The 25,167-nt window shown below is 35.3% G+C and overlaps 1 protein-coding gene across 2 annotated transcripts in view; it reads left to right on the top strand.

Moving 5' to 3' along the window:
- The window catches only part of XRCC4 (X-ray repair cross complementing 4), a 251,614-nt gene that overhangs the window by 76,211 nt on the left and 150,236 nt on the right, over positions 1–25,167 (top strand). For both annotated transcript variants that reach the window (XR_013966814.1, XM_080803450.1), the window contains exon 4: positions 20,530–20,696. Coding sequence is in view for 1 of the 2 variants with exons in the window: in XM_080803450.1 (XP_080659576.1) it covers positions 20,530–20,696 (167 nt within the window). In the remaining variant the exon portion in view is untranslated. The remainder of the gene's footprint in view (positions 1–20,529; positions 20,697–25,167) is intronic.

Below are 25,167 nucleotides of genomic sequence, written 5' to 3'. Positions count from 1 at the left end.
ATAGCTTGTTGGTAAGGGAACCCCATCTAGATTATACTATTTATCTCATGTATATTTTGTTTTGTATTTAAGTACCAAGATTATGGATAACATTGTAAGGAAGGGAGGGAATTTGTAATTTTATGGCATTTTGTAACATGTCTTGTTTTTCTTCATATTTTTAGTTTTAACTAAGAGGAAGTTATTCATAGGTAGGAAGAAAAACATATATTAAGAAAAATGAGAATTTAAATGTGGTTGTCAGTCTTTCATAGGTATTTAGGTCCAGGAAATGGCTATTAAAACCAGTTTAATTGTTACATTTGACAGCCTCGGAATTTAAAGTAGGTTGTGAATTTTTGCTCATTTGGCCCAGATGTTGCTAAGGTAGACAGTTAAAAATCAAAGTCTCAGTTCATATGTTAAACAAATAGGAATTTGCTTTTGAGGTAACCAGTCCAATAGATAGTCATCTCTAGAAAATATTTCTAGATTGTAGAGCCAGGTTGGTCAGATTTCTTAAGATCAGTAAGAGGAGGTATATGTATAGATGCCCTTTGAGGATGGAAGTATGTTAGGAATATCTGTACAGATGAGAGTATTTGGATCAAGCATAAGTTAAGGACAGATTGGAAAACCACCTCTTTTGTCCGCCCCCCCTCCCCCAATAATACCTGGTTTCTAGCTCTTGTGGTTGATATATGATGAACTGAAATCTTAGCTTTGTCCAGTTTAAGAAAACAACCTAACCTCATGGGAATGTCTTTTATTTGCTTAAAATCACCACTTTAGTAATTCTAAGGAGATATGGAATGTGACAATTCCTGTCCCTTAATACATAGAATCCCTTTGGAAAGAGTTTCTGTTAAGTCATTTCAAAAGCAGTCAGCCATCCCCATGATCAATCCTTACGTAATTCATTTATTTATTTATTTAGGCTTGTGCCTTGATCCAGTTAATAATGATTGGGTGGCAAATCTGGGTTTATCCAAACCATGAACTTGTAAATGCTTGCCATGAACTTGTAGAAGTTTACTTACCCAGGTTAAAAATTAAATAAACTGGTTGGAATTACCTTTCCCAAAAGGAGCTCTGTATGTGACAGGCACATCAGGCGTCATGGCCTCCTTCTTCAGTTTATAACCAAACATTGATTTATAAAATTACAATAATTTTTAACGAGTTCACATTCTGTAGTTTTCTGACCTGGTAAATTAAGGGGAATGCTTTTTTTTCTACCTTAATATATTATAACCATGACAGTAAGTGCAAAAGCATTTCTGGTAGTTGAACATAAATCTTTGATCTGACCTTTTGAGTCATACGATCAAAGAAGAGTTACTCTTTTAAAATTTTTATGAAATACTCATTTTGCATCTGACATTATTTCCCCATGGATATAACTCTTCATATAACTGTGTATCTCAGTGTATATTATGTTTTCAGATTGCCACCCTCCTTTCCACTGCTCCCTCGCTCTAGTTTTAGGGATTTATCCCTTAACACCCCATTGAATAAATTGAGATTACTGCATTGTCAAAATACAGTAACTGCTATACCATTTGGACACTTTTGGCAATGACTAAGTGTTCCCATTTGAGAGCTGCTTTGTAAGAAACAGTTCACAGAGTGGAACTGTAGTATGCCAAAATAGTTGATTTCTTTTGGACTTAACTGAAACTAGGTTTCTGCTTTTAATATTTCCTAATGGCAAGGTGCTATTCTGTAACATGACTTATTTACATAGTTACCACAAAACACTTGATAGTTCATGCAGTAATGACATTATTTCATTGAAAACAATAATTTTAGTACTGCAGTATTTCAACATTTTTGTCTGGCTACATTTTCACTTTGAGCTTTTAAAAGTTGAAAATTCATGCTTGGGATATGATGGTTTATCTTGATTTTTCTGAAATTAATTTATTCACCATGTAAGTCTTATAAAATACTACTTTCTTTACATTTATGCAAAACAGATATTCTGTCTGACGTATTTTTGTATAATGTAGATTGCCTTGGACTATACACATGGTAGGAGTAAAAAAATATTTAATTGAATTTCAAGTTTTTATGTAGGATTCTTACTGACTGCACTTCATATATTTCTTATATTATTTTAGTCTTAGATCCAAAATCTGAATTTATTACTATTAGCCCTAGAGAGACTTCTTATAGTCTTAGTACTCATAGTATTATACTATCTTAAACTGTTATATTATTTTAGCCTTACGTCCGTAGAGCTCAAAATCTGAATTTATTACTGTTAGCCCCAAGAGACTTCTCTATTAACTGACATAATGCCTGAAATTTAGTAAGTACCCAATAAATGTTACTTACTATTAAAAAAAGTTGTGGTATAATTTGGTTTATTTTATCACATTGATGGAATATATTCTCTGAATATTTATTATTTTGAAGACATTAATTTATTAATTTTTGGTATCCAGCATTATGATAGAAATCTAGTGCCATTCTATATCCTGATCATTCACATATGACCTGTTTTAATGCTCTGGAATGTTCTAGGATTCCCTTTTTGTCCCAATCTGAAATTTAATGTTGTTATGTCTTGATAGGAGTCTTTTTTTAAATTCAGTGTGCTGGGACCTTAGTAGGCTCTTTCTGTCTGGAAATTTCAGTTCATCTGTTTCTCCTACTATTTAAATTCCTTTTCTGTTTTGTTTTCTCTTTTGGCTAACTATTATGTGGATTTTAACTGATCTTCTTTTGGCTAACTCTATTATATGGATTTTCACTGATCCTGTACTGTACTTATCCTCTAATTTTCTTACAATTTCTCTCCTATTTTCCATCTGTTTCTCTATTTGCGTGGCATTGTGTGTGTGTGTTATTTGTGCAGCCCAGAATTTTATTCTTTGATACGTCAAGTCAGTAAGTATGGTTTCTATTTGTTCTATATTAGCTCTAGGACAGGGGAGAATGCCCTGTGAGGAACTCATGGGAACATGGTTCTTACCCTGTTTCAGTACCTTCCAGTTGCTGCCTGCCATCAGTCACTCTTCAGTCCCTTGATAGGTTTTGTTTCCTGGTTTTTAGTTCAAAGTTTTATAATTGTTACCTCCAGGAGAGTTAGTCTAATGTAGTTTACTTTGCCATTACCTGAACTGGAACTACCTGAGTGTTAATACTTTTTTTCTTTTCCTCCCAAGATTATATTTATTTATTTGACAGAGATCACAAGTAGGCAGAGAGGCAGGCAGAGAGAGAAAGGGAAGCAGCCTCCCTGTCGAGCAGAGAGCCTGATATGGGGCTTGATCCTAGGACCCTGGGATCATGACCTGAGCGGAAGGCAGAGGCTTTAACCCACTAAGCCACTAAGGCACCCCAAGTGTTAATTCTTAATTACATTTTTCTTTGCAAGAAAATTCAATTAAATGCGTAGTTACTATCCATTGTGCTCTTTAGTTCTCAAGTACCAAGATTATACTTGGTACTATCAAGTACCAAGATAGTAATTTTTGTACCTCATAGGCAGTTTTCCTATTTAGTGATTGTTCACCCAAAAAAAATCTTGAAAATTTAAAAAAATTTTTTTGACTAATACTTTGTTTTTATCTTGTCTAGGTAAATAAAGGAATAAATCAAAGTAAATATTATTAGTTTTCTCCATAAATATTTTGGATAGAAATTTATTTCCTAAAAATCCGCCATTGAATTATAATAAATAGATTTTTAGGATTCTTAGTACTTTTTTTTGTTTTTTTAAAGTAGGTTCCACACCCAGTGTGGAGCCCAGTGCACAGCTTGAACTCTCAACCCTGAGATCAAAATCTCAGCTAGAGATCAAGAGTCAGATGCTTAACTGACTGAGCCACTGAGGTGCCCCCTTAGTAAATATTTCTGAATGAAAAAAAAATGGCAGAAGAATTTTTTTTTTTTTTTAAATATTTTATTTATGTATTTGACAGCCAGAGATCACAAGTAGTCAGAGAGGCAGGCAGAGAGAGAGAGGGGGAAGCAGGCTCACTGCTGAGCAAAGAGCCCGATGTGGGGCTCGATCCCAGGACCCTGAGATCACGACCCGAGCCGAAGGCAGTGGCCTAACCCACTGAGCCACCCAGGTGCCCCAGCAGAAGAATTTTTAATCCAAAGTTTAAAAGCAATTATTAAGCTTTGAAAATTAATTAATTAATTAATTAATTAATTTTTAAAGATTTTATTTATTTATTTGTCGGAGAGAGAGAGAGCACGCCAGAGCGAGCACAGGCAGACAGAGTGGCAGGCAGAGACAGAGAGAGAAGCAGGCTCCCCGCCGAGCAAGGAGCCCGATGTGGGACTCGATCCTAGGACGCTGGGATCATGACCCAAGCCGAAGGCAGCTGCCTAACCAACTGAGCCACCCAGGCGTCCCTGAAAATTTTTTTAGAAGTAAATTCATAAACCATACAGAAAAATGAACATATTTTGTCTTTGATTTCATGTTTCATCATTTCATTTAAGTTGAGGATTTAAAGATACTTGGTGCTTTTATGATTTTTTGAGGATCACTAATTTTGAGTTTATTAGTTTATGATAATCAATTTAAGGATATTAGAGTTACAGTTAACACAATTTTTTTATGAAAATACTTTGTTTCCAAAACATTTCTAATGTCAATATCATGACTTTTAACCAGTCATGCTATTTCATCAAAAAATATCATTAAGTGCTTTGGGGCAGGATAGGGGAGGTTGGACTTCAGTTTCTAGAACTTTTAAATGACCAAGGGCCAGAATTTTATAATCAGAAAAAAAAAAATACAGGAGTCTACTCTTTTAATTTTCCTGGAGAATGTTATGACAGACCTGAGCAATTGTTACTTAACAGGATAAACTGGTTTAAGTTCTGAAATAAATGATCCATGCCATTTCATCTTATGTTTTATTAACACATTTCCTAATTATCCCATAGCAGGATATCTTATTGTAAGTTTTGTCCAATGTTTGCTTGCTTACTATTTCTCTGGGGCCTTAGAAGCTAAGCAGAGCAGTGATCCCAGCCCCAGTGACATTTTTCTCTGTCATGGCCACTCTGGAATGCTACTGTGTTAAAGTAATCAGCCATTCTTAAAAGAAAATCAAATTCAAAGTGACTTAAGAGAGTGGAGTTTTTTTGTGCCCTTAGGTGTTACTTCTTTTGTGGTTTATTTGCAAAATCCTTCACAATCAGTGCTTAGGTTTTTGTTCACGAATCTTCTATAGGATAATTCATTATTTTGAAAACTGGTTACAAATTGCTTGTGCAGTACTCCACTGAAAATAAATGTCAGTTTTGGGTTTCTAAAATAGAGATTTCTAAGTTTCCCTTTCAACATGTAATTCTTTTGATATGACCAAGGTATCAAAAATAAGGTGGATAGACAGTTGCATTTATATTTCTACCTAAAGATCATTTGGTAGTCTTATCAGTTGCAGTGGAGGGAGTCTGGTTTAAAAAAAAAAAAATGAGAAACTTAACCAAAAGACATAAAAATAACTTTTTTTAAAAAGATTTTATTTATTTATTTGACAGAGAGAGAGATCACAAGTAGTCAGAGAGGCAGGCGGAGGGGGAGGGGGAAGCAGACTCCCTGCTGAGCAGAGAGCCCAATGCGGGGCTCAATCCCAGGACCCTGAGATCATGACCTGAGCCGAAGGCAGAGGCTTAACCCACTGAGCCACCTAGGTGCCCCCCCAAATAACTCTTGATTAGGTGAAGAAACATAATGATCCCTGAATGGAGGAATTATACTGTTAATTCATATTGGAAATAAGTTAATTCCTTTTTTTATTTATGTATTTGACACACAGAGGGAGATCACAAGTAGGCAGAGAGGCAGGCAGAGAGAGAGGAGGAAGCAGGCTCCCCCCTGAGCAGAGAGCCTGTGGAAACAAGTTAATTCCTTATACAATAATTTGAAAATGAATAATTCCAACAAAGTTCCTAGTATTTTTTTAGTTGCTTTTTTTGTTTGTTTTTGGCTTGTCTGAAATTCACAGTCAAAATTCCTGGACTATGTTTGGCAAAATTAGACAATACAATATTGAGAAAAGGAATTATGAGATGGAATTTATAATCTTTAATGGTAAAACCTATTATAAAGCCATAATAATTAAAAGAGCATCCTAGCACTAGTAAAAGAATTGTGAACAATGGTATGGAAGAGGAAATTCAAGAAAATACTTAAGTATACTTATGTATGTATATTATGTATACTTATGTATACTGAAGTATGCATAAAAATGTAGTTTCTAATAATTGCAGCATGTTATGTCAGTAGGGAGAGAATGGTTCACTGAGTAAATGGTGAGGAAACATTGCTTATGTATTTGGAGAAATAAAAATGAAAATATAGGTAAATAGTAACTTTCTCTGATTTGCAAAGACCTTGAAAGGAAACTATTTTTATTTTTTTAAGATTTTATTTTTAAGTAATCTCTGTACCCATTGTGGGATGAAACCTATAATCCCGAGATCAGGAGTTGCATGTTCTACTCACTGAGCCAGCCAGGCACCCCAAAGGAAACCATTTTTAGATTTGACTACATTAAAATGTAAATGCTCTATTAGTAATATTGCCAAACCAGAAAATATTTGCAGCATTTATGACCAAGTATTGATTCACCCAGTTAACAAATATATTTTGAGTCCCTACTGTGAACATGGGGAAGGGAGACAATAACCATTTATAAATAAAATGAATTAAGATGATGACTGCTATGAAGATTGTAAGATATTGTTCTTAATACCTTTACTATTGATATTTCTTTGTAGGATTATATGGAGAATTTTGGAATGCTTATATCATAGTTAGGGTAGTCAAGACAGTGTTTCTAGAGGTAACATTGAATAGAGACTTGAATAAAATACAAGAGGAAGCTATGTGCAATTCAGGGAGAAGAATGCAGGAAGAATATGCAAAGACCCTATTAGTTTCCTGTTACCACTGTAACAAAGTACCAGAAACTTAGTGGTTTTCTTATTTCTTTTAGCATCAAGCTTCTGCCAGCCTTCCTTGGCCTGTGTCCATATCATTCCAGTCTCTGTTTTCATCATCACACTCTCTGCTGAATTTGATCTCCTGCTTCCCCTTTATAAGGACCCTTGCGATTACATTGGGCCTCCTGGATAATCCATGATAATAGCCCCATCTCAGGATCCTTGATTTAATCACATCTGCAAAGTCCCTTTTGCTGTATAAAGTAATATTTATAGATTCTGGGTAATAGGATGTGGGCATCACTGGGGGTCAGTTACTTATCCTACTTATCCTACCATAGACCCTGTTACACTGTATTCATTTTTAGTTCTACTGTAACAAATAACCAGAAACTTAGTAGCTCCAAATAACATAGATTCACTATTCCATGTTTCTGTAGGTCAAAAGTCCCACACAGCGGCATCTGGGTGGCTCAGTCAGTTAAGGGTCCATCTATTGATTTTGGCTGAGTTCATGAGCTTGGGGTTGTGGGATTGAGCCCAGTGTGGGGCTCCATGCTCAGCGTAGAGTCTGCTTGAGATCGTCTCTCTCCCTCTCCCTCTTCCCCTGCCTCCGCCCCTACACTCATGGGCTTACTTTCTCTAAAGAAAGAAAGAGAGAAAAACAGAAAGAAAAGAACATCTTAAAAAAAAAAAAAGAAGTCCAACATAGTAGTCTCACTTAGCTAAAATCAATGTGTCAGCAGGACTATATTTCTTTCTGGAAGCTGTACAGAAGAATCCATTGCCTTGCCTTTTTCAAGCTTCTGGAAACCACCCACATTTTGGTTCATGGTCTCTTTCTGTCTTCAAAGCCAGCGATTTAGCATCTTTCTGTGCTTCTCTTCAAATTTCATATCCTTCTCACTGTAGCTGAGAAAGGAAGGTTCTCTGATTGTAAGGATTTATGTGAATAGATTGGGCTCATCCTGATAGTCTACAATGATCTCATCTCAAGGTCTTTACCCTTAACACATAAGAGAAGTCCCTTTTTCCCAGCAAAAGTAACATATTCACAAGTTATAGAAAGTAGGGTGTAGACACTTTGGGAGTAGCACCATTACATTTTGGGGAAGCTACCTATTACATATGGGAATAATTGACCTATTTAAGTGAGAGATGCAGCTAGAGAGGTAGTCATAGGCCAGATTATAAAAAAGCCTTTTGTCCATTGGAATATTTAAAGAGAAAATGGATTGTAATAAAATGAGGAAACAGTTCAATGCTGTTCCAGAAAACTTTCTTTATCTGTTCTATCTGATATAGCTGCTACTAGCCACATGTCACTATTGAACCCTGAAATGTGACTTGTATTATTGAGGAGCTCAGTTTTTAATATTGGCTAATTTAAACTTAAATAGCTCACATGTGGCTAGTAACTATTGGAAGCAGGACTGTTGGAAGATACTACATATATTTTTGGAGAAATTTTGCTGTAACAGAAGCAGAAAAATGAACAGTAGCTTGAATTAGAAATGACATTAGGGAGATTTTGTTTTGTTTTTAGACTGGTAATATTGAAACACATTTGTATTAATTATGTATCATTGAGTAACAGATTATTACAGACTTGGCAGCTTGAAACCGTGCACATTTATTATCTCATAGTTTCCATGGGTCAGAAATCCAGGCGTGGCTTTGCTAGGACTCCTGTGAAAGCTGTAATCAAGGTTTGGCCAGAGCTGCAGTCTCATCTCAAGGTGAAAGATCTGTTTTTAAGGTCATGTTGATGCTGGCACAATTCAGTTCTTTGTAGCCTGTTGGACTGAGGACCTCAGTTTCTTGCCGGCTGTGATGGTTAACTTTATGTGTTAACTTGGACGGGCTACAAGTGCCTAGATATGGTGGTCAAACGCTATTCTGGATGTTTCTGTGAGGAAGGTTTTGGATGAGATTAAAATTTAGGCCAGTGGACTTTGGGGGACCGCAGAAAGCCCTCCAAATAAGGGAGGACCTCAGTCAGTCAGTTGAAGGCCTGAACAGCACAAAAGCCTGATCTCTCCAGAACAAGAGGGAAATCTGCCAAGAGATTTCACTGACTCTTCCTAGATTCCCAGCCTCCTGGGTCCACCCAGTAGATTTTGGACTTACCTACCTTCATAATCATGTAAGCCAATTCCTTACAATAAGTCTTCCTACATGTATAAACATCTTATTGTTTCCTTGTCTTTAGAGAACCCATCTAATGCACTGGCTGTTGGTTAGAGGCTTCCCATGGTTTTAAGATGATTATTTGTCAGAGATCACTCTCTGTTCCCTGTTGCATGGGCTTCTCCAACATAGCTGTTAGTGTCATAAAAGGAAAGACTCTATTAGCAAGATGGATATTATAATCTTTTTTTTTTTTTAAAGATTTTATTTATTTATTTGACAGACGGAGATCACAGAGAAGCAGGCAGAGAGAGAGGAGGAAGCAAGCTCCCTGCTGAGCAGAGAGCCCGATGCGGGACTCGATCCCAGGACCCTGAGATCATGACCCAAGCCAAAGGCAGAGGCTTTAACCCACTGAGCCACCCATGTGCCCTGGGAATTATAATCTTATATAGCTTAATCACTGAAGTTATATATGTCATCTTTGCTGTATTCTGTTAATTAGAAGCAAATCACAGGCCTTCCTGCACTTGAGGGGAGGGGATTACACAGGGTATGAGTCCCAGGAGGCTGAGATAATCAGATGCAATCTTAGAGGAAGTGCTGTGTGCTATTTAAGCAGTCATTTTCCTGCATATAACCTTCCAATGGCTTTTTGTTATAATTGGAATAAATGCTCAACTTCTTACTGTAGTCTACAAAGTCGTGTGTGACCTAGTCTCCTGTCTACCTTTTCCATCTCATCTGCTGTGTTTTCCCCCTAAGTTTTTGCAAGGTCTTGTTCCCTGACCACCATATCAAAGATATGCTGCCCTCCAGTCATAATCAATTACCTATTTTATTTCCTTCTTTGATTCTACAGCTATGTGAAATTATAATCATTGTGTACTATCAGCTCTTTCCAAGAGAACAGACACATTGTTTTCCTTTCCCATAGCAGTGTCTCCAATGCCTGGTATATAGTACATACTCAGAAAGTCTGATAAATGAATGAATGAATGAATGAATGTATTCTGTGTTTCACCATGTAAGAATGGGGATACTAGGGACGCCTGGGTGGCTCAGTCGGTTAAGCGGCTGCCTTCAGCTCAGGTCATGATCCCAGAATTCTCGGATCGAGTCCCGCATCAGGCTCCTTGCTCAGCAGGGAGCATGCTTCTCTCTCCGCCTCTGCCCGCTGCTCTCCCTGCTCATGCGTGCTCGCTCGCTCGCTCTCTCTCCCAGACAAATAAATTTAAAAAAAAATCTTTAAAAAAAAAAAAGAATGGGGATACTAACTTTGACTCCCCCTAAACTTAGTTCCTAATAGTCTACTGTTGACCGGGAGCCTTACCAATAACATAAACTGTCGCCTAACACATATTTTATACTTTATATGTATTATATACTGTATTACAATAAAATAAGCTAGACGAAAGAAAATGTTACTAAGAAAATCTTAAGGAAGAAAAAATATATTTACAGGACGGTACTATAAAAAATCCACATGTAAGTGGACCTGTGCAGTTCAAAACCATGTTGCTCAAGGGTCAGCTGTACCATACAAATAATTAACTCTGCTGTAAATTACGGAGTTTAAGTATTACTAGCTAAACAATATTGATCTCATCCATTGTAGCAAATGTAGCACGTGCATGCAGATGTTAATATTAGGTGCACCTGTGGGTGGGGGCATGTATGGGAACTGTCCCCATTCTATTGTTATGTAAAACTGAAAGTGCTCTAAAAAAAAAAAAAGCTTACTAACTTAAGAAAAAAAAATGGGGATACTTATGTGTAATATGTAGCCACTATCCTTTTGCAGCTTTTAGTGTACTGCCAAAAAAAAAAAAAAAAAAGTAAATACTGCAATGCTCTGTTAGCTATCCATACTTACTCACTAGACCACCCAAGTATGACTGAGTGAACAGTGAATGTCTAGTGGAAAATGCAGGGAAGAGCTAGTACAGTAGTGAGGGGGATGAGCAATGAATTCTGTTTTGGCATTTACAGTTTGAGGTTTGCATAGGTCATCTTGCACCATTCCAAAAAGGAGTTAAATGTGTATGTAAGTCTGCAGTTTAGGAGAGGCCTCACCTACATATACATTTGGCAGTTTTCAATTTATCTGTAATAATGGAAGCTGTGATTGTGGATAACCCTATAAATATAGAGGAAAAAGAAAAGTAGGTCAAGAGACCATGCCAAGAAACATTACCATTTAGCGTCTAAGTGGAGGACAGAGAAGCATATTGCACAGATGTGATTAGATAAGTATTAAGAGATTTAGAAGAGTGTCAGGGAATCCAAGGCAATATTTCTTTATCAGTACCTACTACCCAAAATAAAGTAACAGGGAAATAATACGCAACTGCTGCTCTCTATCCCCTCCCCCCAATCTAGTTACTATAAAAAACCTTCCAGTTGATTCTAAATCCCCGTGTAGTATAATTTTTCATTGTTAATTTTAACTCCTAATTAGGCTGAGATAAATCTGAATTTTACTATATTTCTCATGAACCAAAAGAATCATCATCTATTTTAAGACGGTAGTGGAGTGAACATTTATAGTCATTCAAAGTAAAAGTAACTTCTAAGATTCCCTTACCACATAGGCTTTGGATTTTTTGTTGTGAAGGATTCTCTGACTTCTACCAAAGATTTTTACAATTATGAGGACCAGAATAAGAATTCTTAGATGATATTTAATATATTAAAGCACATAGCATGGCCTTAAAATTCTAATAATTTTGTTAGCACTCTAATTTGAGATCAGAGTATTTTTCACTTCTAGATTATTACATTTAGATCCTACAGGATCTAAAATATACAGAGCCTTGCTTGATCATAAAATTATCTTGAGATATTTAAACATTTTTTTTATGAGCTGTAAGAAATTTGGGCAAGAAAATAGTGGAAAAGGTGAGATTACTGGTCTCATACTATATGTAGCTCTTTTATCTTTTTTAGAAGAAGTCCTTATCATTATTCTTTTCTAAGTTCTACATGTCTTAGAAAAGAAATGTTACCAGTTGTCAGCCTCGAGAAATTACTGCGTCAGGAGGTATATTTGTAATGTTATTTATTTAAATATGAAATAAACATTTCGACAGGCCACTAAATCAAAGAGTTAATGATACATATCTTAGTACAAATATATTTGATCCAAATTATGAGCAAGTGATAATTAAAATAAGTAGGCCAAAGTAATACAGTTTGGTCTCTTTTTTTATTACAAAACTTGACTGATTTCCTATAATTACTGAATTTTGTAACTATGTATTATAATGGCTAGGTATGTGCAACTATATTTGTCTAAAATAGGTGAAACATTCTGTATTATAAACTATAATGGGCAGGCTTTACTTTTTTAGTGTACACATATCTAGGTATAGCCGAACTTTTTTCTGATAGGAATAAATTAAAAACACATACTGAAAAAAATGAGTTCCTCTCTGCTGTCATTTGCCTAGTAATAATAATCAAGATATCTTTATTTTTCCTTTTCATTTAGTTTTACATTTTGGTTCCCAGGACAGTAGCAAAGATTAATTCTGCAAGGTTATTTAGACTACTTGGATAATATATCAATACTCAAATTCTTTAATTGATGTTTAATTGATATTCTAAGGAGAATATCAACTCACACTATGATAACTCTCCTTCCCCAGAAACATTCAGAAGGGCCACAAACAATCCCCCAGGAATTGGTTAATAGTTATTTATAGTGTTTATTTTATATAATTTACTAATGCTATATAGTCTCTTTAATTTGGTCACTCCAAAGAAGCTGAAAACTGAGTATATAATTTTATAACATTCTTAAAAAAAATCTGACAAAAAATAATCTGAGTAGGTTTTATTAAACATATATATTATCATAGTATCAAGTGCTGATACAGTTTCTTAGCATGCATTTTTTGTTTTAATTATACTATTCAATAAGAAAACTTCATTATATCCTTGTACTATTTAGAAATATTTCTTAATTTGTATTCAGAACATCAGGGCCCAATTTTTATTTGTTTGTTTGTTTTTGTTTTTAAGTGTGCTCTGCTCCCAGTGTGGAGCCCAGAGTGGGGCTTGAACTCACAATCCTGAGATCAAGATCTGAGCTGAGATCAAAAGTTGGACACTTAACTGACTGAGCCACCCAGGTGCCCCGTTGTCTCAGTTTTTTATTTGCTTGCCCCATTATAGTTACATTCTTTTATTAATAAGGATCATTCAAATAAAAAATTGAAGTATCTATGTAGTACCTAGTATTTGTATAGAGCTGTGCAAGTTACTGTCTAGGTGGTAGAAGAGAAATACAAGATAGATCTTCTGATCTTAAAGAGCTAGAAATTTAAAAGACTACATTTCTGAAACAACCAGAGGAAAATATAAGGAGGATGACAGGAGGGAAAAATTGAGAGACAAACTCTGAAGTATTAAGAATAGAGAGGTCAGTTTAGACTAAAGTAGTTATAGAGAACATGACCTGGACTTTAAAGTGGTAAGGAGGTATGGTATTTAATCCTGGACTTAAGAATTGACAGATATCCAGAATAAACAAAGCATGGGCAAAAAAAAAAAAAGAAAAGAAAAGAAAAGAAAAGTTCTCTGAAATTGAGAATTTTTAATGCAGGTCAGATTTTTAAAATGCTATTATTGCCTGTTTTAATATCTAAAATTATGACACTTTGGAACCAACTAATGCAAACTCCTATGATTATCAACATTTTAAAGGTTAATTGTTCTCAATTTTTTTACACAGAAAAATAAAGATGTGGTTTTAAGTTTTAGATTACAAACAGAATGAAGTGCCTAGTATAGGTCTATGTACCAAATTCTCTGTAAGATCCTGAGAACTGACTACAAAAAGAAGTTTTTTTGTCCATGCCTCTAAAGGAGAGACATGCTTTCAGGATGCCTTTAATTTGTGGTTTCTGATTCTGGTGTACCATTTGAAGTCCTGATTTTATAGTGTAGATTATTTTGAAATTGTAGAACTAATAATTAAAGAAAAGCTGTGCTAATAGCCTTCTATATCAAACAAAAAGTTAAAATAGAAGTTTTTAAAACCATGGCATCCATACAGTGTGGCTTTTGTGTAAATTTTCTTTTTTTAAATAATACTTTTTAAAGTTGCCTCTTTTTATATGTGGGCTAGTATAAAGATTTGCTGGATATGGGGTGCCTGGGTGGCTCAGTTGGTTAAGCGTCGGACTCTTGATTTCAGCTTAGGTCATGATCTCAGGGTCATGAGATCGAGCCCTGCCATCAGGCTCTATCCTGGGGCATGGATCCTGCTTAAGAATCTTTCTCTCCCTCTCTCCCTCTCTCCCTCTGCCCCTCCCCACTCCCAGCACCCACACCCCCTCCCCCAGCTCTCATGCTTTCTGCCTCTCCTTAGGAAAAAAAAAACAAAACCCAGGGTGCCTTGGTGGCTTCAGTCGGTTAAGTGTCTGTCTTTTGATTCAGCTCAGGTCATGATCTCAGGGTCTTTGGATTGATCCCCCGTTGGGCTCTGTGCTCAGCACAGAGTCTGCTTGTCTCTCTCCCTCTGTTCCTCCCCTGACCTGTGCCCTCTCTTTATCTCTAAAATAAATCTTCTTTAAAAATTGGCTTGTTACAGGTTAGAGTACAGAAATATTTTATGCTTCTGACTTCATTAGGTCTGATAAAAGGCCCTAATCAAAGTTCAGTGCATATGTCCCCTTACATCTTCAGTGATGTGGAAAGGCTGGAACAGCAGGAGTGAAAGTAGAAGGGAGCTTTGTGCTGTGGCTCTGAACTGTGTGTTTTACAGGAAGGGTGGTCCAGTAAGATGGTCAAGTAAATTTCATTTCTTGTATTGAATTTCTAGATACTTCTTATATATTTTTATTGTTTAGAATATCATGTTCACATCCATTAAAGGACCAAAAACTAGTGAATATAATTAGGAAATAGAAGCAGAAAATAGTTGCCTATTCCTAAGAAGAAATGACATTTTAAGTTTATTCTATAGTGATTAGCCAAGAGATTTAAGACTTGTCTTTTGGAATTTGAATATATAGGTTTACATGATATTTTGAAAGAAATTGCTTATTAGTGATTTAGAATTGGTTCCTTCTTCCTTTGCCACCTAAAATAGATGAATAGGCAGCTGGACTTCTGCTTGTCTGTGCATTTGTATTTTACCAATTACTTTATTCAGTATAAAAGTGTGATATGAATTCATTATCTATTTGGCATTGTTGAAACTTCCAAATAATGAAAAACTTTTCTTTTTAAAAATGTCTGTCTTAGTCAAAGCTGCTTGACAGTTGTGATAATGAGAGAATACAGAGTCATTTTGTAGATTTATGTTTTACTGATAACATAATCTATTATATAACAATAAGCTTAATTTTTCTTCTATTTTATATCAATTCAGAGTTTTATTCTATATATACTGTAGGTGTTCTTTAACTTTTGTGTATGTGTTTATACTAAGAAAAGCTTCAAAAAGTAAATGCTTAGATTTATTTTTCCCCTTAAATTTACTTTCAAGTTATATATTCTTTATACACATAAACCTTTCTTTTTTATGTGTGTGTGTGTGTGTGTATATATGTGTGTGTGTGTATATATATATATATATATATATATATTTTTTTTTTTTTAAGAGAGTGAGGTAGGGAGGGGCAGAGGGAGAAGGGCAGAGAGAGAGAGAGAGAGAGTCTTAAACAGGCTTCTGGCCCAGAGTGGAGTCCAGTGTGGGCTCTATCTCATGTTCCTGAGCTTTGACTTGAGCAGAAATCAAAAGTTGGACTCTTAACTGGCTGAGCCACCCGTGCACCCCAGATAAACTGTCTTATTTAAACTCCTATGCTTTTAAAAAGACTCATATTTAGTTATATATGAAAACTGCAAATGTTTTAGGCCATTTGAAGTGTATGAAAAATAAATAAATAAGTAAATCAAAAATGACAAATAGTTTGAAATAATTTGAACTGAATAAGTAAAACTTCTTAGACTTTTCTAGGCTTTCATTTGGTAAACATTGCTTAAAGTGCTTGATTTTGCTTATATATATAAGCCTAATATAATTGGGTGTACTCATTGAAATAAAGGACAATTTTTCTTAGTCTGATTTCCCTGTTGATAAGAAATAGGAAAAGGTGAGATAAAACAGAATTAAACAGACATATCAGCTTAGATCTCAAAAACACACACAAATACATAATTTTTTTTATGGCAAGAGCAGTGCTATTCAGTCCTCTAAAATGTGCAATAATCCTGGAGAATATTAATATTCTTTGTTTTCTTTTACATTTTAAGTGAGTGTCAATAAGGCTTCTTATTTCCTAGGAATCATCAGTAGTTAAGCCTTTTGGCAAATTTTTTATAGTATTTTTTTTTTAAGATTTTTTTTTAAAGATTTTATTTATTTATTTGACAGACAGAGATCATAAGTAGGCAGAGAGGCAGGCAGAAAGTGAGAGGGAAGCAGGCTCCCCGCTGAGCAGAGAGCCCAATAAGGGGCTGGATCCCAGGACCCTGAGATCATGACCTGAGCCAAAGGCAGAGGCTTTAACCCACTGAGCCACCCAGGCACCCCAGATTTTTTGTAGTATTAAGTAAGACATGAACTTCCATTTTCTACCTGAAAATTTAAAGTAAATTAGTAACCACAATTTGTCCAGAAAACTTTACTTTGTGGGGTTAAACACCCAAATGTTGCTAAATTATGCCTAAATGATCCTAAAAATTCCTAAATACCCTAAGTATTCCTAAGTTATATAAATTAACTGAAATGTCTTATAAAATGCCATGTAGATTGCAAATATCAGGTTTTCTCTTTACTGACTTTCAGCTTTATTTCTAAATTGACTAATAGGAATTTTTCTCAGAATTATCAGTCACTATTAAATATTTCTCAGTTTGAATATAATATATTTATAGAAATAATCTTTCAAAAGCAAGACATTTTAGAAATGTTTCTATTAGATGAATGCTACAGTAGAAATTACTGATCTGGAAGCCCCCAAAAAACAAAAACAGCAAAAAACCTTCAGTTTACTCTCCGTTCTGCCACTCACTAAATGTTATTAGAGTCTGTCTTAAGAATTATGTGTAGGCATTGAATGTATAAATTGCTCTGGAGAGGATAGACATTTTAACAATGTTTATTCTTCTATCCATGAACATGGAATGTTTTTCCATCTTTTTGTGTCTTCCTCAATTTCTTTCATAAGCGGTCTGTGGTTTCTAGAGTATAGATCCTTTTCCTCTTTGGTTAGGCTTATTCCGAACTATCCTATGGTTTTGGTGCTATTGTAAATGGAATTGATTATCTAATTTCCCTTTCTGCAGTTTCATTGTTAGTGTATGAGAAAGCAACAGATTTTTTACACATTGATTTTTGTATCCTGCCACATTACTGAATTGCTGTATGAGTTCTAGTAATTTGGGGGTAGAGTCTTTTGGGTTTTCCATTAAAGAATCATGTCATCTATGAGGAGAGTGTGACTTGTTCTTTACCAATTTGGATGCCTTTTATTTATTTTTGTTGTCTGATTAACGAGGCTGGGACTTCTAGTACTATTCTGAACAATAGTGGGGAGAGTGGGCATCCCCTTTGTGTTCTTGACCTTAAAGGGATGATAATGATATTCAGTGTGAGTTTTCATAGATAGTTTTTATGCTGTTGAGGAATGTTCCCTTTATCCTTATTCTCTGAAGAGTTTGAATCAGGAATGGGTGTTGTAAAACCGGACAGCTACATATAGAAGAATGAAACTGATGGATTCCTGTCTCACATTGAGGTCTTTCATCCATTTTGAGTTTACCTTTGTACATGGTAAAACTCAAAATGGATGAAAGACCTCAATGTGAGACAGGAATCCATCAAAATCCTAGAGGACAGTATAAGCAGTAAGCTGTTGGACTTCGGCCACAGTAACTTCTTTTAAGACATGTCTCTAGAGGCAAGGGAGACAAAAGTGAAAGTGAACTTTTTGGGCTTCATCAAGATAAAAAGCTTCTGCACAGCAAAGGGAACAGTCAAAAAAAACTAAGAGGCAACACAGGGAATGGGAGAAGATATTTGCAAATGGCATTACAGATAAAGGGCTGATATCTGATATCTATAAGGAACTTCTCAAACTCAGCACTCAAAAAAGAAATAACCCAGTCAAAAAATGGGCAGAAGACATGAACAGATACTTCTCCAAAGAAGACATACAAATGGCTAATAGAGACATGAGAAAATGTTCAACTTCATTAGCCATCAGGGAAATTAAAATCAAAACCACAATGAGATACCACCTTACACCAGTTAGAATGACAAAAATTAACAAAACAGGAAACAACAAATGTTGGTGAGGGTGTGGGAAAAGGGGACCCCTCCTACACTGTTGGTGGGAATGCAAGCTTGTACAGCCACTCTGGAAAACAGTATGGAGGTTCCTCAAGATGCTAAAAATAGAGCTACTCTGTGGCCTGCAATTGCACTACTAGGTATTTACCCCAAAGATACAGATGTAGTGAAAAGAAGGTGCATATGCACCCCAGTGTTTGTAGCAGCAGTGTCCATAAGAGCCAAACTGTGGAAGGAGCTGAGATGCCCTTCAACAGTCGAATCGATAAAGAAGATGTGGTACGTACATACAACGGAATATTTTTTAGCCATCAGAAAGGGTAACTACCCACTGTTTGCATTGATGTGGATAGAACTGGAAGAGATTATGCTACCTGAAAGGAGTCCAGCAGAGACCGACAATTATCATATGGTTTCACTTATATGTGGAGCATAAGCAGTAGTACGGAGGACCACAGGGGAAAAAAGGGAAATCTGAAGGGACAGAAATCAGAGAAGGAAATGAACCATGAGAGACTATGGACCCCAGGAAACGAACTGAGGGTCTCAGAGGAGAAGGGAATGGGGGAGGGGGTAACAGGGTGATGGGTATTAAGGAGCACACATGTGATGTGCACTGGGTCTTATATGTAACTAATGAATCATTGAACATTACATCAAAAACTAATGATGTACTATACAGTGGCTAACTGAACATAAAAAAAGGTAAAAAAAAAATTATGTGTAGGTTGTGAACCTAATTCTTCCTCTTACTAGTTTTTAAATTTTTATTTTTTTATTATTTATTTTTAAAAGACTTATTTATTTAAGAGAGACAGAGAGAGTGTATGTGGGGGCAAGGGGCAGAGGGACAGAATATCCAAAAAGATTCCCCATGAGCAGGGAGTCCTACGTGGACCTTGATCTCACAAGTCATGAGATTAGGACCTGAGCAGAATCCAAAAGTTGGATGCTTAACTGACTGAGCCACCCAGGTACCCCACTAGTTTTTTAATTAGGTTATCTTCTTATGTCAGGAAATAGTGTAATAGCATAGTATAGCAGGATTTTGGCTATATTCCTTCAATATATTAGATAATGATTCTGAACCACAGTTTATGAAGTGGATATAATAGTTTCATTTTGGTGATGATTAGATGAGTTGTATGTGTGTTATGCCTGAGTTAAATTTCAACTGTGAGAGGTGGTAACTATATAATAATAGTTATCATGTTAAAAGTCTTATATTTAGCTGTTATAATAATTTTAATAGTAAGGATAATTATGATTGTGATTAAATCACTGTATTTCATTATCTTTATCTGCTAAATGAGGAGAACTGGTATCCCCTTCTAAATTCCATGCTATAAATTCCATACTATAATACCATATTATACTATTTTATTTTAAAGTGCCTTCTAGTAGAGGATGTATTTTTGTAAATCTTACCTTTATGAAGAAGTAAGAAGTATACAAACTTGACATTGGACAGTATTATTTGTAATTTATTTGATTTTTGATACAGAAGTAATTACTGAGTAATGCCCCTGGGTTTATCAGTTTCCTAAAACCCTGTATTTCTTTTAACTATTGCCAAAATTTTCCTTTCTTCGGAAATAGATTATGTCACTTATTCTCTGTTACTGTCACTAGTAACAGAAAATAAAGTTAAAAATCTTTGTGTATATGGATGCCTGGGTGGCTCAGTTGGTTACGCCTCTGCTTTTGGCTCTTGTCATGCTCTCAGGGTCCTGGGATCAAGTCCTGCATCGGGCTTCTTGCTCAGTGGGGAGTCTGCTTCTCCCTCTGCCTGCCGCTCTCCCTGCTTGTGTTCTCTCTCTCTGACAAATAAATACATTTAAAAAATCTTTTAAAAAATCTTCGTGTATAATTCCTTTTCTTACTCTGAGTAGTGACTTAAATTAAGTTGTACTAAACAAATGGTAGTATGCTTATATGGTATTTAGTTGTTTTCTTCTCTGCTAGGAGGTGGAAGAGTGACTTAACACTTAGACAAATTATTCTTGAGTTGTATGTTGATTTACATGATAAACTTCTATAAGAAGGTAGGAAGTTGCCCAGTTTTTCTTCTCTGTATTTATATCTGATAAATACACTGTATTTGAATCTTATGTTTTTTTCCCCACTCAGAAGATCCCACTCGATCTTGATATTCTCCCCAAACTAATAATGTTTTCCTTTCGTTCTAGTTCAGACTTGGTTCCTTCAGTCTAGAGAAAGTTGCAAGTCCAGCTGAGGTCATTAGAAAACTTATTTGTGATTGCCTGGACACCATCACAGAAAACCAAGCCAAGAATGAGCACCTGCAGAAGGAAAATGAAAGGCTTTTGAGAGATTGGAAGGATGTTCAAGGACGGTATGTGCTAATGTTCTGGTATTATAAAAACACTAAGCTCTCCTTATATTGTTATAGACTTAAGTTAATGATTTGTAAGTTTATTATATATGTAGACTAGCATATATTAACATAAAATCTTTACTTAGTATGATTAAACCAAACTATTGGTCATTACTATACATTATTGGAGTATGTTAACACTTTTAGGTCATTAGTATTTGGTGGCATCATCAAACTGATGAACAAAAGGAGTAATCAGGCAATGAGAATCAGGAGTCACTAATATTAATCAAAATTTAGGAAGTTGATATTTATAAAATTTAATTTACCTCAAATTATAGGATTAATAATGAATAAAAAGGTACACAAAATATAAATATGCCAGTTCATTACTTACATGGTAAGTATATGTAAATGGTAGCTATTTCAGATGCTGTGTGTTTTGGATCCTGATACAGACTTATTTTGCTCATTGAGAATTCATACTACCAGCATTTTAAAAAGGTGATGTAATTGTGTTTACTAGATAAGACATTTGGAAGCCTTTATTTTCCTGATTTTGCCTCCTTTTTTTTTTTTTTTTTAAATGATGAAGAACGTCACTTTACTTCTTATTATGCATTTTTTCACTGCATCATAATCTAGGCCAGCCCAGGGTGTATTTTTTATTACTCTGTTATGTAAAAGATGTTTGAAGGAAACAAAATGATATGTTGTGACCATTTGTATCTCTACAGAGACATATAACATATGCACATGTTGGTACATACATACGTGGCAAGATCTGAAAGAGTTACATGGAATGTATATAAAATGATAGTAATATTATCATTATATCCACTATGTCCAGTGGACTTTTTATCTTTCATTCAAACCAGTAACTCTAAAACATAAGAACAGTTTTCCAACTTAGGATCTTTTTAGGACAATCCTAAGGTTGTTTTATATGGACTGGTAAGTAAATGTGAGAGTATATGAAAAATGTGAAGTGTTTACCACTATCAATCTAGATTTGTGGAAAGGGTGTTGACCAGAAGGAATTATGTTTCTATATATCCAATTACATTTACTAATGTAAGACATGTAAACTTAACACCTAAAACCTGACTATATTTGACTCTTAGTTATTATATTAAGAAAGTTTGTTGTTCTCTTTTATCTCTGAATTAACTTTTATCTCCAATTGTATAAAAATAATGAGACCAAATCATAACTATGTAAATATTAGGAAACCATAGGGAAAAATAAGTTAATTTTGCTCTTCCTCTTTCTCTTTAAAATTGTGTTAGTATGAATCAATATCAAATATCTGTGCTAGAAAGCATGGTTTTGGTCTTTATCTGTAGTTTGGATATATATGCTTTTCTCTTTTATATGTGAAATAACTCAAATTAAAGGAGATGTAGTATGGCCGTGATAAGCCATTATATTTAAAACTCAAAATACCCTCAAGATGATAGGAAATTTGATCCACAAATTGCCCACAAAAATGCAGACTGGGTACTTGGTACTTGAACAAATTGCTTTAAAATGTCTGCCAGAGGTTGAAAGAGGTGTTATCTCATCAGTATTCACCACCACTGCCTTTGACTGGAAAGCAGCAGGGAACAAAGATGAGACGGTGGAGACAAATGCACCCTGTGCTGTAAAACAGTGGGGGAGGGCTGTGTATAATATGTGGCCCCCAGATGCTTGATTTACTATTCCTGAACTGCCCAGAAAGTGCTTTTGCATTATTGTGGCAAAACATTTCCTATCTGGCCAGAAGTACAACCATCTCTCTCATTGCCAGGCTTATTATGCTCCAGCTCTTCTTTTCTTGTAAATACTGGGTCACATATTTTCTTCAGGGGCTGGCAATGTGTGCCATTGTGCTAGCCCCCAAACAGAGGACAGTGAGCCTGCTCCAGAGAATTCTATGCTCTTGATTGTATTCCACATGTTAGATCAGTAAGCTCTATTTTCCAAATTTCCCAGATGGGTTTCTTTCCTAACACAGGAGAAGGTGGCCATTTGAAGGAGCTGTAAATACATCTTGGTCAGGGCCAAGCAGTGCTTTCTTAAATGTTCCCTCCCTAGAGCCCTAGTATGGTGGAAAATTAGCAAAGGATTTCTATCTCCGTCTTCTGTATGGCAGTAGTACTGATAAAGAGTCTTTAGGGAAATTAGAACTAGGACATGAGCATAGCGAGTTAGGTAACTGCAGACATAGGAAGTAGAAAATCATTAGAGTGGTGGCCATCATGTTAGACCTGGCCACAGCTCAGTTTTCTGGGCAGCCTCTGATACTCTTATATCAGTGTCTGTCCATGCTCCAATCATTTCTTTCCCGTCATTGTTTCAGACTGTGTATGTGTGAGGGAATGACTGGCACAAAATAGATGGTGAGAATTCCCTTAGAAGCTATGGTGGATATAGCTATATATCCTACATAAAGGTGATGCACAATGGGATATTATATGAGCAAAAACCAGTCATATACGCATGTGCTTGTACCATGGAAAATGTTAATGATATGTTAAGAAGAGAAATGTAGTTAACAAAAAGAGGAATAGCATGCCAGTTTTGCTAAATATATCTTTAGATAGAAAATATCTAGAGGGAGAAAATTAAATGTTAATCGTGTATGTCTGGAATTGTAGATTAAATTTCTTTTTTTACTTTTTGGGAGTTTTTAAAATATGTTTTATAACTGAAACATGTATAATTATAATCAGAACCAACTCTAAAGCTATTTCCATTTGGGATGACAGTGGAGAATAGATGAAGTTTGAACAAGAAATGAATTACAGTATGAGTAAAAAATGAGCTTTAATGTGTAGACTTTTAACATATATTTGCTGTTATTTTTTATTAACTGTTTAGTAATTGTGGTCTTAGCTCTATTTTGAACAAGTGACATTACTGGATCAATTTAATTTTGTATAGTTTAGGTGAAGGAGAAAACATTAGAAATATTGTATGTGAATCCTTAAGTTATTAGCTATATTTATTTCACTTGTTTTTCCTATTAAGTTTCAAATACAACTCTTGAGTTCCATATTCCTGAATAGGTCTTTTGTTTGCATTCAGACATTGAGTTAGAAACTCCAGCTTTATTCTGCATTAAAGTTATTAAACCTGTAACTGGAGGCAGTTCTCAGCAGATTGAATTGGGTTGACACTCATGGAATCATTAGAATAGAAGAGACCTTGAAAGCTCTTTTACTTCATCTCTCTGCCTTCAAGCTAGGATCACATTTTATCCAGATGAATTCAGTCTGATTTTTAAAGACCTCAGGAGATAGCTTCAACTCCCCTTGGTAACCCATTATAGTGTTTAAGAACAGTCACAGTCAGAAAATTGTTCCTTCCATCTCTTGGTAATCTGAGTCCTTCATGGTATAGTTGAAGGCCATTTCCTCTTGTTCTGTCATCAGAGAGGATGAGGAACAGCTGTTTACCATCTTCTTCAGTACTTAAAGCCTTATTAAATCTCTTTACCACTGCTTTCTTTTCCAGTTCTTTGTAGCATTCTTTGTCCTCTGAACTCCATTCACATTTTCTTTTGCTGTACATCCCTGACCTGGATATAAATTTGGCCAGAGCTGATTGTAAAAGGGTTACTGCATGATTTCTAAGCACCACATGTTCACATTTATGTATCTGATGTTTTATTTTGGGTTATCTTTTAATCTGTTTTAGATTGGATTATATTTTTGCATGAAATTGCCTTGTTTCTGCTCCTTTTTGTTACTATTTTTTGATGTTATTCTTAGACTCTTTGTTTTCCTGCATAGAAGTATTTTATTTCTAATATTCACTATTTCCATACTTAGTCTTTATCCTTTTAATTTTTTAAAATTAGTATTCTTGTGTCATAGTTTTAGATATGTCAGTCCTAGGATACTCATTAACCTTAACATTATTGTTCTGTTGTCCTAGTCACTGTTGAAAGGATGAAGCATCATTAGCCCTTTCCTGTTTGATATTATTTATGTTTTCATCAGGTTTGAGTTTTGCCTTGGAGATGATCCTTGGACTGGTTGTAGTCTAATTTAGTTGTATGTTAGTTCTCCTTTAGTATAACTGACTTGACAGTGAATCCCATGTTTCTCCTTCACTAAATGGCCTCATCTTCTAATACCAGTCTAGTTCTTCCAGTGAAAGGTTGGCAGGAGACAAGTAATAATGGAAGGCCTTGTAGCATCATAATGCTGTAAGAGAGGATTGACATTAAAAATGGGGGAAGGAAAGAGGATAGGTGCTATGGTGAGTTCTGTGAATTGTATAAGACTGAAGAATCACAGACCTGTACCACTGAAACACATAATACATTATATGTTAATAAAAAATTAGAGTAAGGAAGATGGTATGTACTTTTTAGCTACTGAATAATTAATAGAAGAATAGAAGAATCCAAATTTGTTGATGAATTAATAATTAAGAATAAATTTTTGTCCTGTTCACAATAATACTCTGTCCAGCCAACCCCTACTCCCTAGCTTTG

This window comes from Martes martes (assembly GCF_963455335.1).
Source record: "Martes martes genome assembly, chromosome: 5".
Taxonomy (NCBI): Eukaryota; Metazoa; Chordata; class Mammalia; order Carnivora; family Mustelidae; genus Martes; species Martes martes.
The sequence above is the reverse complement of the archived record's forward strand: the minus strand, read 5'-3'. Positions and strand labels throughout refer to the sequence as shown.